At 40.5% G+C, this 14,693-nt stretch overlaps 1 protein-coding gene across 1 annotated transcript in view; it reads left to right on the plus strand.

The window, feature by feature from the left end:
- bmper (BMP binding endothelial regulator) overlaps positions 1 to 14,693 on the plus strand; it is a 46,540-nt gene that overhangs the window by 14,667 nt on the left and 17,180 nt on the right. The window contains 2 exon segments of the mRNA XM_034237589.1: positions 12,456 to 12,555; positions 14,361 to 14,473. Coding sequence (XP_034093480.1) covers positions 12,456 to 12,555; positions 14,361 to 14,473 — 213 coding nt within the window.

Raw genomic sequence — 14,693 nt, forward strand, 5'->3', positions numbered from 1 at the left:
CTGGTCTTCTCTAAAGAAGAGGGACCAATGGAAACGTTGTCATGTTGCCGTTGTTCAGCATGGAAACATTCATTAGCTAACAATGACATTATTGTTCTATTAATATAAAGGGAGGTCAGGTACTCTTTAAAACAGCTGCTAGTTATGGGTACTTTTTACTGAAGTACATTTCAAAGCCACTTTACTTTCACTTGAGTAAAGAAGTTTAGTCAGTACTTCTACTTTTACCAGAGTATTTTTAAACACGAGTATCTGTACTTCTACTTAAGTAAAGGATGTGTGGACTTTTGCCATCTCTGAGTACCTGCTAATAGCTCTACGGGTATGGACACACACACACACACACACACACACACACACACACACACACACACACACACACACACACACACACACACACACACACACACACACACACACACACACACACACACACACACACACACAGAAGAGCCATTGTGTGTGTTGGGGTGTAATGGGGCCAGGAGTGGATGTGGCTGACAGACTGAGTGACAGGTAGGTCGCCATGACGATCCGTTATCTCGAAAAAGGGAGTCAGTCCATCTCCGCCACGCTCTTCATCCTCGTCTTCGTCGTCTATCTGTCTGTCCATCTCCGTGTCTTTTTCCACTCTCTCATCGCCTCTTCCTTCCCTCGCTCGCCCACAGACTCGGCTCAAGCTTTTTTCTTTTCACTTGGAGGTCAGATTTTTTGTTTTGAAAACAATCTGACATTTTATTTCTTCCACTGCTCAGGTCTTTGAAGTGAGTTTTAAAGATGACAGAGGTTAGTTTTGTGGGTTCGAATCGTCTCTGTATTAGAGAAGAGATTATACTAGATTAAAGCCCACATATTCTGGTTATAAAATGATTCACAGGACATCTAGGAAATAGCTTTTTCTGACGTCAGAAAAGTGATTTTAGCCTTTTTACGATTTAAACTGTACGTTAAAAATGACAGTGGTTATTTCCCAAGACATACGAGCGATAACGCACCCTGAGGTGTTCTGATACGATGAAATAATGGCACAGATGGAGGAATATCACATCACACGGGTCGTTATTCGCCTCCTTTTTCTATATTATTTCCTTTTAATGGGACTCTAAATGTACATTTTTGGTTTTGAAACAATCTGAAAAATGTTTCCGCCACTTCTGAATCAGTTTGAAGTGATTTCTTTAAAGATGACAGATGTTAGTTTTGTGGGTTTGAATCATGTCTGTATTAGACTTGAGACTATACTAGATTAAAGCCCACATAACTATGATTTAAGAGATCACGATTTCCCCAAGAAACCAAATATATGTATTAAATATTCTGGGTATAAGATGATTCATGATATAATCCTGTCGTCAGGAAGAACAATGACCTGTAGTTAAAGTTGATTATCGTAGATTTTGTTGAAACACAAAAGCAACAAACTCATGTCATGGGATTTAATATGAATGTCATACCTAGAACATTAAACAACATTTCCAGCAGCAGCAGCAGCAGCTAACAGGCAGGAGGTCAGAGGTCAGACGTTAATCTGTCACACACACATTCCTGACGCACCACACAGAGTTGTTTTGCACTCAGTGGCAGTGATCGATCTGAGGGAGAGATCAAAGGTGTTTCCTGTCACGTCTCAACTCAAACAGTAGTGGATCGATACAGCAGGGGCGAGGTCCACCTGATAACACTGAGCCACACTGAGCCAGCCAGTGCTGAGACACTTCCTAATGCAAACAACAGGGACATATCAACCAGGTAAACATGTGTAGTGTATGATATGTTACTTGTTTTTCTAAATAAAATCATAAGTCCACAAACAGACAAGCGTGCTTTAAGAGACGATAGCAATGTGAAATTGAACAATGCCGGAGTTTATGTAACGTATTTAAGCTCTATATAGATCTCAATTTTTTCCATTTTCTCTGTCTCTTTTTCACTTGTCTTGACTTCTCTCTTGTTTTCATGAAGCTAAGAGGATGCCGTGAGAAATAAAACAAGAGTTTCTGAGGGAACAGAGAGAAACCGAGAGCCAGCAGTCAGTCGAATAGTGACAATTAAACGCCTTGGTGAAATAACTCTGGGTTTTAATTAAGTCATTTAAACATTGTTGTGGCCTCGGTACCAGAAGGGACTTTACTTACTAACAAATATACATTTTATGAAAGTGTTTTGCGGGAGTACAGGATTTAAAGAGCTGGTGGCTTTTTAGATAAAGGTCCATACTGCTGAAAGAGTTAAAGGTCCCACGTCATGCTTTTCAGGTTATTACCCGTCCCCTTGTGTGTTATGAAGGTTGTTCTGCATGTGAACGGTCTGCAGTCACAAACCCTCAAAGTGCACCCTGTAGCGAGTAAAACTCTAACACAGAGAAGACCTGTCTGTGCTGCCCCAGAACGCCTCGTTGGACATTTCTCTTTTTCTTCCTGGGTACAGTGGCATGCCCATACCCAAATGGACCAATCCGTGGAGCCGTTACATTAAGTCCAAATGGAACAATCCGCAGACTTTGATTTGATATTTTGATATACTTTATTAATCCCTGTGGGGAAATTGTTTCTCTGCATTTGACCCATCCTAGTGTTAGGAGCAGTGTGCTGCCATTTTGAACGGTGCCCAGGGAGCAGTGTAGGGAACGGTGCCTTGCTCAGGGACACCTCGGTAGCACTTGGTCTTGCAGGGACTTGAACTGGCGACCTTCCAGTTGCCAAGCCAAGTCCCTATCGACTTCGCCACCACCGCCCACACACACTCAATCTTTTCTCAGCTGCAGCTCCGCCGATTTCTCCTCCCTGAGACGGCGGGGCGCGGCTGCGAGTCGGTGTGTGAGCACACCGACTCACAGCCAGGCTGCGGATGTGTGTTCGGGCTGGGTTTCGCTGTGTCTCGCTGTCTCGTAGACGGCCACTGGGCTCATAGGGAGGGGGGGGCAGGAGCTCCAACAAGCCGTTTAGGACAGAGAGTGAATACACATACTGTACAGAGATGCTGTGAGAAACCAATGTGAGTTTGGAAAATTGAACAATGTAAATCTATTCTAGTAGACCTCAACAATGGAATTATGATCAGTAGAAATGGCCATGACATGGGACCTTTAATACATCTTAAGTCGATCAACAGAACTTTTAACGGCAAGATAATCCATTTATCCTCACTTTTGGGAGAAATATAACACATTTCTGCTTTGCTATTGTGAGGGTTTGCTAAGTTATGGTTAGATATATGAAGTGAACTTTGACTACCTTTATTTGCAACTTGTGGGTCTTATAACCTTCATCCCTTTTGAATATCAGTTAATGTCTTACTAAGGAAAGTCCCTTTTCTCTTGGTAACCATTTACTTTTGTATTATTCTCTGTAAGACATTACAGCCTTACAGTAATGTCTTACTGCCTCGCTATTACATTAGAAGTTATCGTGGATGTTAATTTGCTGCCCCATGCTGGACTTCCAAGCTTTATTCAAACCCACACAACTTTATTTAAATTGTTTGAAGATCCCAAACGTATCAGGCTACAACTTGGAGAAATGTAAGCGGAACATTTAAAGACGTATTTAAAACGTTCCTTTAATTTGAAGTCTTGTGTCATTAGTTTTAATGAAAAGCAGCTGATACAGAATACACTGTAAATGTGATTTAAGTTGAAATAGGATTATCTTAATAACCTTTAAAGGTAGTTAAGATGATATGAGACAGTATTGTTTTCAGTCCAGTGTTGTTGGCATTCTTCTATAATAATACACTTTATTTATATCGCACCTTTCATGCTTGACGCAGCACAAAGTGCTTTCAAAGTCAACTTTAGGGTCAATCTTTCAGGTTGTGTGTACAGACAGAGAGATCGAAATACTGTTTCACGATCCAGAATACAATCACAAAGATATATGAAAATATGTATAAGAATTCGTACATATACAAGACACATTTGTGCATATGCACACATTTAAGACGAGCACAACAATCAACATATACAAAATAACAGTCACTTCAATAACTTTGAGAAATGTACATTAGTGTTAGACCGTAAAATAATGACAATAACAAATGAGGAACATCATTCAAATATGTAAAAACAATAAAACATGAACAGTGATGCTACTAAAAATGATAAGCCAAATCAAAAAGATCAATCTTTAATTTCTAGAGGTTAAATCAACGAATCAGCCTTCGTTGTTTCCCCCTCCTCCGACCAGCAGGGGGCGACATTAACACGCTTGCTTTAGAGAAATCGTACGTCAGCTTTTCTCCCTCGTTGGATTGTTTTTGGTTCCCATGAGCCTCTCTGTTTCCTCTCCGTCTCGTCTCTAAGCTGCCATGGCTCCTGCTCTCCGGCGGGGGGTCGCGACCTGTTGGTTTTGGAGGAAAGGGTGAAAGGTGAAAGGTCACGGTGGCAGAGGGGGGTTAAGGTTCAGGAGGAGTCATGCAAATCACATGCAAACATAAACAACTAAGAGACTTTTATTTATTGTTGTGTTTAAAATATATTTGATGTTCACTCATTCACACACTAACATTCTCACACACACACACACACACACACACACACACACACACACACACACACACACACACACACACACACACACACTGATTGAAAGACGACCACACTACCTCAGCCAGAGCTCAAGTGTAGTTTGAGTATATTCTCTGGTATACGGGATAGAATCTAAAACGTATTTTTATGGGTATTTATTCTGTTTTTTTGTACATATTTAAGAGCTCCTTTCAGGTTCTAGTAACATTTCCGTTAGATGTTATAGTCACGGGAAATATGTGTTCTTGTTTATTTATCCCAATAGTAAAGAACAATCATATATAGTGACATAAATATCTGCAATTTACTGATTTGAAATGGATTTTTATAACATATTCTGAAAAACCTCCTTTCCATGACCTGGAAGTTTGGGCCTAGTACAAACCAGTGGCGAACCGTGTCTATCACAGCGGCTATCACAGAGGCTATCACAGCGGCTATCACAGAGGCTATCACAGCGGCTATCACAGAGGCTATCACAGCGGCTATCCCCCCCTGCCGTTATAATGTCCGTCTTTTCACTGAATTGTCGTCTTGAAAAGGGTACTCACAACAACTCCGCAACAACTTCATCTTCACCTGTTGCACTTGTCATTTCAACGTTAAAAACAATAAAACGGCATGAATTGCTTCGTCGCATTCATCTATCCTCTGTCTCGAGCCAATAACTAGCGGGCCTTCTAGAATACCCTGGAACCGAGGGGAACTCTGAAAGAATACGCCCATTGGTTACAAATCAATATATGATTGGTTGATCAAACTGTCAGTCCAAACGTACGCTCTCATTCAGTGCAACGGCCAGGGCATTCGATCAAGGATGTAGAATACCTTGTTGAAGGATATTCTACCCAGAGACCCAGAACAAGATCTGATTGGTTGCTTTTTTTTCTACTGAAATGCGTAGTGCATGGTCCGAGAAGGACAAACAAATCAACGTAACACTGTAATATTACACATCAACAACACAGATACCATTCTCATTTATTCATTTGACATACATTTTATTTAATAATTAAATCGATTTTTTGTTTGTTTTATCTGAGTGTTCCAGGGTCTCTGAATACCTTGAAGGCCCTGACAGTTCACCTCTGGTACAAACTACTATTACAACTAAATTCACCACTATTACCTCATTCACACCAACGGTGTTTCGGGGCCAGTTCGGAGCTGGAGCTTGAAAAGCACCGGGTTTTCCTCTTCACACCGCAGCGGAGCAGCCTCTTAGCTCCGGTTTCCGGTTCGTTTCAAGCACCAAAAAATTGTCCGGCCAGAGCAAAAGCACCGCATACGTCACGCTTACGTCGAGGCGGGGGCAGGGGCGGTATCAACTCCTGAACAACAACAACAAGCCCGCGTTTTATCCAGCTTGTACACAACGATGGAGAAACTTAACAAGCAGCAGTGGTCCACTGAAGAGATCAGCTACCTACTGGGAATCTGGTCTTCCGAAGAGGTACAGAGGAAGCTGGAGCACAATCGGCCATTGTTGTTGTTGTTGTCGGTGTCAGCTGTGAGGGGTTTCCGCGCGGTTTGGCTTTATGAAGCAGACACGTAAACGGTTACGTCATGACGCAAACGATGACGCAATGACGCAGCACCAGTCGGACTCTGGGCGGTGTGAAAAGAGCCGGAGCTAAACCGAAGAACCGGTTCTGAACCTGAAAAGCTCTAGCACGGAGCTTGAACCGGAGTTGCGTTGGTGTGAATGAGGTATGAGTGAGTTTCATGGCTCCTACCAAAGCACCATACTCTCCTTTCCTTTCCTTTTTCCTTCTTTCTTCTTTATTGTCATTGTTAATATTATTATAACGTGTTATGTTGTAAGAAGGCCTTTAGGCAAGGCAAGGCAAGTTTATTTATATAGCACTTTTCAACACAAGGCAATTCAAAGTGCTTTACAAAAAATGAAAGACATTAAGAAAATGGCATTTAAAATCAGTCATTAAAAAGAAAAGCTAATAAAATAAACATTAAAAGAGCGAAGTGAAGAGCTGCTCTCTGTACTGATCTCTCTACCCTGCACCTCAAGAACATCTCAGAAACAGGACAAAGTGATCAAAGCCAGCGTTTAAATGAAATTCAATCAATCAATCAATCAATCAATGTTTATTTATACAGCCCAATATCACAAATGTTACATTTGTCTCAGTGGACTCCACAGTTTGTACAGAATATCAGTATGACAATACGACACCCTCTGTCCTTAGACCCTCTGTCCTCAGACCCTCTGTCCTTAGACCCTCTGTCCTTAGACCCTCACATCGTACAAGGAAACACTTCCGGAGAAAACCCACAGTTTAAAGGGAACATGGGAGAAACCTCAGGGAGAGCAACAGAGGAGGGATCCCTCTCCCAGGACGGACAGACGTGCAATAGATGCCGTGTGTAAATTGCCGTCGTAAATACATCTACTTGTAGTATTTTTCATGTTTGTGCAACCTTTTACTCTACTACATTAAGGAAGTCAATATTGTTCTTAATACTGCGTTAAATGTATCTGACAGCTTTAGTACTTACCAATTCAGATTATTAGCTAACAAAAAATATGAATCTACGTTGACATATAACTATATTTCATTTTTTATTTGATGAAGGTGTGAATACCCTACGTGTAATATTTCTGCATGTTTGATACTTTTACTTTCTTCAAAAAGAGGTAACAAAGACACAGTTAATAACATTTGTAACACCTGTCGTCACATATAATATTGATATTGGTATTGGTATGTCTTAAATGTCCGGTTAGGATGTATTAGAACGAAATCTAAAATGAAAATTGTAAAAAACCACCTGTATGTAAATTGTAAATAAGCCATTTGTATGTCAAATATGTCTTATATGTCTTAAATGACATGATGAATTGGAAATGGGGGACCCTGATGTAAACAAGACGAAAGTCTTTCTCTGGTCTGCATCCCCTTAACAATTGTATGTTTTGAGCTGTACTGTACTGTACCCAATATACAAGCTGTTAATAAACTTTTCAATCAATCAATCAATATCTTGACATATAGATAGGAGAGATAGGAGCAGAATATAACGTAATTAAAAAATAGTCTCCACTGCCACCTCCACCAGCTGTGATGAAGACATTAATGCATCGATAATCGGAATCCAGTCTTTTATATGTATATATATTATTCTAAAATGGGCTTTTACATTTTTACTTTTGTTACTTAAAGTATATTTTAATGGCACACTTTATACTTATTTTTAATGCAGGACTTTTACTTGAGTAGTTATGCAATTAAGTGTTGCTACTTCCAATGGTTGCATTCAGAGGAAGATAAAGTGATGGATGATTGAGAGTGACGATGAGGAGAAGTGAAGAAGATAAACACTGAGGAGGAGAAATAGTGGGCGCTGTCTCCTCCTAGTGGCACAACAGAATAACTGACAGCGTTAATCAACACAAGAAGAGGTCTTACATGTGGATTACAATGTTAAAGGACGGAGATTTTAGTTTCTGTCAATGTTTTAACGACCAGTTTGGTTTCAAATTGACTTTGAAAGTTGTTTTTTATGATGTCTCTGTAGATTCTGTCCAATTAAATGGTATATGGACTGTACTTATTTAGCGCTTTATCAGGTCTTTACGACGCCTCTAAGTGCTTTACATACTACGAGTCATTCACCCATTCACACCTCATTCATAGTGCCAATTGCTCTTTGAAGCTAACATTCACACACACACACACACACACACACACACACACACACACACACACACACACACACACACACACACACACACACACGTTTGTCCATCAGAGGCAACTCAGCAGGGTTCAGTATCTTGCTCAAGAGTACATCGACATGTTGACTTTTGAGTATGAATCTAAAATGCACTTTTATCACTTTGCTTTTTCATTTATGTGTAATAAAACACTATTTCAGAACATTATGTAACATCAGTAAAATCCACAATCACATGCAAACATAAACGCCAAAGCCTTTTATTTATTGGTGTGTTTAAAATATATTTCATGCACACAGCTTATAGTCATCTTGGCTCCACAAAGACATAAGGCATATATATTTATTCTGATGTTTTTTGACATTTATTCTCAAACGTAGAAATATTTGAGATCTCCTTTTAGCTTTTCAGGTTCTTGAAACATTTCCGGTAGATTTTATAGACACAGAAATATATGTATTCTTGTTTATTCAAACCAATAGTAAAGTAAAATCATATAATGACATAAATATCAGCATTTTACTGATTTGAAATTGATATTCATAACATATTCATAACCTGAAAAACCTCATTTTCCATGACTTTTAAAGCAGGAAAAAGCACAGAGGATGAACTCTTAGACAGTGTTTTTTTCTGCAGCTGAACAGAACATGAACTTTGTGTAACTGCATTTCTGTAGTTGACCTTAACATTCACTAAACGAGTTAGAAATGATTGAATTCAACTGATTGAATTTAAAATGCTGTACTTATAAGATCTGATTTTAAGACTTTTTTTTGTCTCACACTGAAACCTTGTTCAGGGATGTTCCTCCTGAACGTGCTTTGTGAATTTCACCATAAACTCAGAAGACAGTTTTTTAAATTATTATTAGGAAATCGGCTAATTTAATTTTGGCGCAGTAGTTTGAAATAGATTAAAAAAAAACATAGAATTCAGATGATTTTACGAAACATATTCAAACTCCTTGCGTCTCAGAACAGTAGCATCTAAACACTTGACCACTTTCCTTTTCTCTGACACACACACTTACGAGCATACCAACGCGTTATCCCACTGTGTGTGTATATATATGTGTGTGTTTGGGGGGTGGTCACCCTCGGCGACAGACAGCCGTCCAGCGGTCCGGCCTCGGTGGTATGTTGAGTGTTTATAAGGCGTGGTGACCCGGCGCGACCTTTGACCCAGAGACAAGAGGGGTGAGAGTGTGTGTGTGTGTGTGTGTGTGTGTGTGTGTGTGTGTGTGGTGTGTGTGTGTGTGTGTGTGTGTGTGTGTGTGTGTGTGTGTGTGTGTGTGTGTGTGTGTGTGTGTGTGTGTGTGTGTGTGTGTGTGTGTGTGTGTGTGTGTGTGTGTGTGTGTGTGTGTGTGTGTGTGTGTGTGTGTGTGTGTGTGTGTGTGTGTGTGTGTGTGTGTGTGTGTGTGTGTGGTGTGTGTGTGTGTGTGTGTGTGTGTGTGTGTGTGTGTGTGTGTGTGTGCGTGTGTGTGGGGGGGGGGGGAGAGGAGGGGTCACATGTACCACCTCACACAACCCTGGGCTAATGGATAACAGAGGGGGGAGAGAGAAGGATATGACCTTGGTTCTTTAAATGACCATTCAGGGGTTTTTGTTTGTTCATTTAAAACAAATGCCAAGTTTTCTACCATTCTGCAAGTAAATGGGAAATGATTTTGTACGGAAATAAGGTCTGTGGTTAACACAAGATTTTAATGTTTGGTTCTACGATATAAAATATGCCAGTAAATACCCCACTGGTGAATGTAAAAAAACAACGGTTGCTAAAAAGTGTCTAAATGAGACGACTAAACGTCATCATGCCCAACATTAGCCACCTTTAGCTTAGCGGTGGTGACGTGAAGTCATGTGACCGTGCTGTAATTCCTTTATAGCCCAACATTAGCCTCCTTTAGCTTAGCGGTGGTGACGTGAAGTCATGTGACCGTGCTGTAGTTCCTTTATTGCCCAACATTAGCCACCTTTAGCTTAGTGGTGGTGACGTGAAGTCATGTGACCGTGCTGTAGTTCCTTTATAGCCCAACATTAGCCACCTTTAGCTTAGCGGTGGTGACGTGAAGTCATGTGACCGTGCTGTAATTCCTTTATAGCCCAACATTAGCCACCTTTAGCTTAGCAGTGGTGACGTGAAGTCATGTGACCGTGCTGTAGTTCTTTTATAGCCCAACATTAGCCACCTTTAGCTTAGCGGTGGTGACGTGAAGTCATGTGACCGTTCTGTAATTCCTTTATAGCCCAACATTAGCCACCTTTAGCTTAGCAGTGGTGACGTGAAGTCATGTGACCGTGCTGTAGTTCCTTTATAGCCCAACATTAGCCACCTTTAGCTTAGCAGTGGTGACGTGAAGTCATGTGACCGTGCTGTAGTTCCTTTATAGCTCAACATTAGCCACCTTTAGCTTAGCGGTGGTGACGTGAAGTCATGTGACCGTGCTGTAGTTCCTTTATAGCCCAACATTAGCCACCTTTAGCTTAGCAGTGGTGATGTGAAGTCATGTGACCGTGCTGTAGTTCCTTTATAGCCCAACATTAGCCACCTTTAGCTTAGCAGTGGTGACGTGAAGTCATGTGACCGTGCTGTAGTTCCTTTATAGCTCAACATTAGCCACCTTTAGCTTAGCGGTGGTGACGTGAAGTCATGTGACCGTGCTGTAGTTCCTTTATAGCCCAACATTAGCCACCTTTAGCTTAGCAGTGGTGATGTGAAGTCATGTGACCGTGCTGTAGTTCCTTTATAGCCCAACATTAGCCTCCTTTAGCTTAGCGGATGTTGTTGTTACCAGGATGTTGTGCTGTTTTTTCTGAGGATTCACCTTCACTTTACTTTTTTCTTGACACAAGAGAAACTTCCACCTATCCTTAGAAATACAACAATCGGTTAATGTCGTAAAATGTATTAAAAACTAAACCCTGAAATTGACAAAGCTCTTAATCAAAAGCATAATCATTCAGAAACATGATAGCATTAGGCACAAAGAAATGCACACAGTACAGTATAAGTTGCTTTTTATTGTAGTCACTTTAAACTAACATATGAAGATTAAAAAGATTTATATTTTGACTGACAGTAGAGCGATGAAATTAATACGATACTTCTTGGTTAAAGCTCTACTTCCCAACATTTTCCAGCTTCTTGCACCGCTGCTCATTTGACCAGACTCTCACCTCTGTGGTCTAAATTCCCCGTTTTATTTTTAAAGTGAGTGAGAGGCTGCTGTGGTCAGACGGCGGTTGGTTAAGCTCATAAATGTAGGACAAATGACATCTGAAAATTGCCAATTATAATACCCAGAAATCGGCGTATAGCCTGAAACAACTTCACCCAATGTATCGTCACATTCTACTTTTGCAGAATATTGACTTTAGTGTATTTTCTCATAAAATGTCCCATATGTTTCTGGGAGAATGTGAGTGTGCAAAAGCAGATTGAGTCCCTTTTCCTCTTTTATCTAACTACTTATTTAACGTTCTCCTCTCTTCCCTCTCCTCCCTTCATGACTTCATGTCCTCAGTGTGGTTGGGGTTTAAGTTGGAGCTGCTGCTGCTATATTAAACCACCCCGATTTATTTTTCGCCGTCCCTTTGATCCGTCCTCGTTAGAGCCAGCCTGCACTTTATAAACCCTCACAGTGTGTAAAAAAAAACACACATATACACACACACACACACACACACACACACACACACACACACACACACACACACACACACACAGCATGTGGATAAAGTCAGCAATAAAAGCTGGGTGTGAAAGTGGAGTGGATTAAACAGGCGCGGTCCCACGCTGCAGGCGAGCGTCTGAAGGTGGCAGGGGGGTTGTGGAGTTGGTGTGAAAATTCACAGCTAAACTGCGAACATTGGGTCGTCTATACTTTATAGACACACTGCAGACTTCTGACATGTTGAGTTTTCATCACGCTGGTTTATCTGCTGGCATGAACACATTACAAGTCCTATATAATAACATATATATGATTTTCAGATGTCTTTATTGGATAATACAGTGTGTAAAGAACTGGATTACATTTATTTAACATTAAGGCTTCACTTCCACCTCAATCAGAACTCTAACTGAACGACAACAGAGAAGAGACTGCGTTTTTAACAATGGGAAACCATGTGTTGAAAATAACTCACTAACCAACTCTCTCTCTCTCCTCTCTCCTCTTCCTCCTCCTCCTCTCTCCTCTTCCTCCCCCTCCTCTCTCCCTCTCTCCAGGAGGGTAAGGCGGACTGTAAGCAGGAGAAATGTCCTCTGGTTTCTGAGGATTGTGCTCTGGTGGTGAAACAGACCGGCGCCTGCTGTGAGCGATGTAAAGGTGAGACACAAATACAGAGTAAACAAACAACAAAGACATCAACATCCACAGGTAAAGGTTTGATTAAGTAAACAGTCATGTGACGCCCAAATTCATCTCAGCTGATCAGTCTGACACTACAGTGCCCCCTGAACATTTAATGAGTGCTTTTAAAACTTGCTTATCAGGTTATCAATCAAAAATTGAAGAAAATAATTAATAATAGATGAATAAATAATAACAATACAAATTAAACTCTGACATAAATTATTACTAGTATGGCTTTCTTATTGAAACCCCTTCTAAATTACCGCCAAAAACTGAAAATAAAATATTTTTACTTCATCTAATTTTTTATATTTTGTATAATAATAATCATGAGTAAGTAAACTATAAATATATATATATATATTAGTAATAAAACATCATCTCTAAACCAAAAACCCAAAATAAAAATGGAAGTGAGGCGCTATGAATTGTAATTGTAACGCAATGTTTTTTTTAAATAAAATAATATTTCTAGTGTTTGATGTTTTTCCACTGATGTTCCACAAGTTGAGAAGTAGGTCTTCCGTCATTTCCATGTTACTTCAAATGCTAACAGATGCTAAACGTGCTAACAGATGCTAAACGTGCTAACAGATGCTAAACGTGCTAACAGATGCTAAAGGCGGCCACTAAAATGTTTTGACTTTTGAGGATGTTCCTGCAGTTTCTGGTCTATTGGAGCTATCAAAGCTATGTGCCTTCTATATAAATATAACAACACACACACACACACACATGCACGCACGTGCGCACACACACACACACACACACACACACACACACCTAGCTCTGAGCAGGGTGCGGCTCTTTTGTTTGTGGTTCAGTTTTACGACGCAACACTTCGTTAGCAGACTACACTCGGACACGGAAAGCCCCTCGTCGTCATGACAACCTGTGTTAGTTTTCTGTTGTGTGGTCACCGTGACCGAGTTTAGGACCCCCGACTCCAACATGTCACATCTCTGCTTTCTCACTTAATCATGAAATCCTAAAGAGAGACTGGGTCAGTTTATTGGGGACAAATTGGGGTTTATAGCGTTTTAATTAACCCGTGGATATTGTTATAGTAGGAAGTTCAACTTATATTGGATTCATAAAAGATAATAAAAAACTGCATTATATGTAGAACATTTTTTTAAAGGATCATGAGAAAATGTACAATCACTTCTCTCACCTCTCCTGTTGTCATTTAGTCTGCGTTAGTGAGGACTGACTGTAGGAAGAGGGTTGAGTCTCTGCGGGACCTCCTGCCATCTAATCTCATATTTTTATGTTTCTACTGTATTACACGGTTTGGTTTCCTCAGATCAATGTTAGTGATCAGGTTTCATCACATTGATCTGAGCCCACTGACTGTAATGAAATGAATAGCTTCTCATTCAGCACTGAGCGTCTGAATCTGTCCGGGCGTGTAACGCGAGAACGAGAGGGTGGAAACAAACGGACAGAATCAAGCCAGTTTCATTAAGTTACTACAACCTGAAATTGGCTTTTACATTATTTAACTCTTCAATTTTGAGTTTAAATTGCAAAAAGTGTGTGATTATCGGCAATATTACACTTAGATGTCTCATAAGAAAGTAATGTTTGCAACTTCAGAGGTGAATTTAAACCATAAATCACATTTGTACTTCCTTGCAACAATGCTTTTAAATAAGTGGAACTAATAGGGATGTGCACTTGATGGGATGATTACACGGCTGCATAGATTTAGACTCAATGTCTTGAATTGTATAAAATGAATAGTTTATGACGGTTTCTCTCTCTGCTTCTCTCAGGGTGCATGTTGGACGGACGAACTTACAACAGCTCAGTTTCCTGGACCACCTCCACCAAACCCTGCATCAACAGACGCTGCCAGGTGTGTGTGTGTGTGTGTGTGTGTGTGTGTGTGTGTGTGTGTGTGTGTGTGTGTGTGTGTGTGTGTGTGTGTGTGTGTGTGTGTGTGTGTGTGTGTGTGTGTGTGTGTGTGTGTGTGTGTGTGTGTGTGTGTGTGTGTGTGTGTGTGTGTGTGTGTGTGTGTGTGTGTGTGTGTGTGTGTGTGTGTGTGTGTGTGTGTGTGTGTGTGTGTGAGAACAGTGGGTGCAAGTAGACAGTGTTATTTATCTGAA

This window comes from Gymnodraco acuticeps, unplaced genomic scaffold (assembly GCF_902827175.1).
Source record: "Gymnodraco acuticeps unplaced genomic scaffold, fGymAcu1.1, whole genome shotgun sequence".
In the NCBI taxonomy this organism is placed as follows: Eukaryota; Metazoa; Chordata; class Actinopteri; order Perciformes; family Bathydraconidae; genus Gymnodraco; species Gymnodraco acuticeps.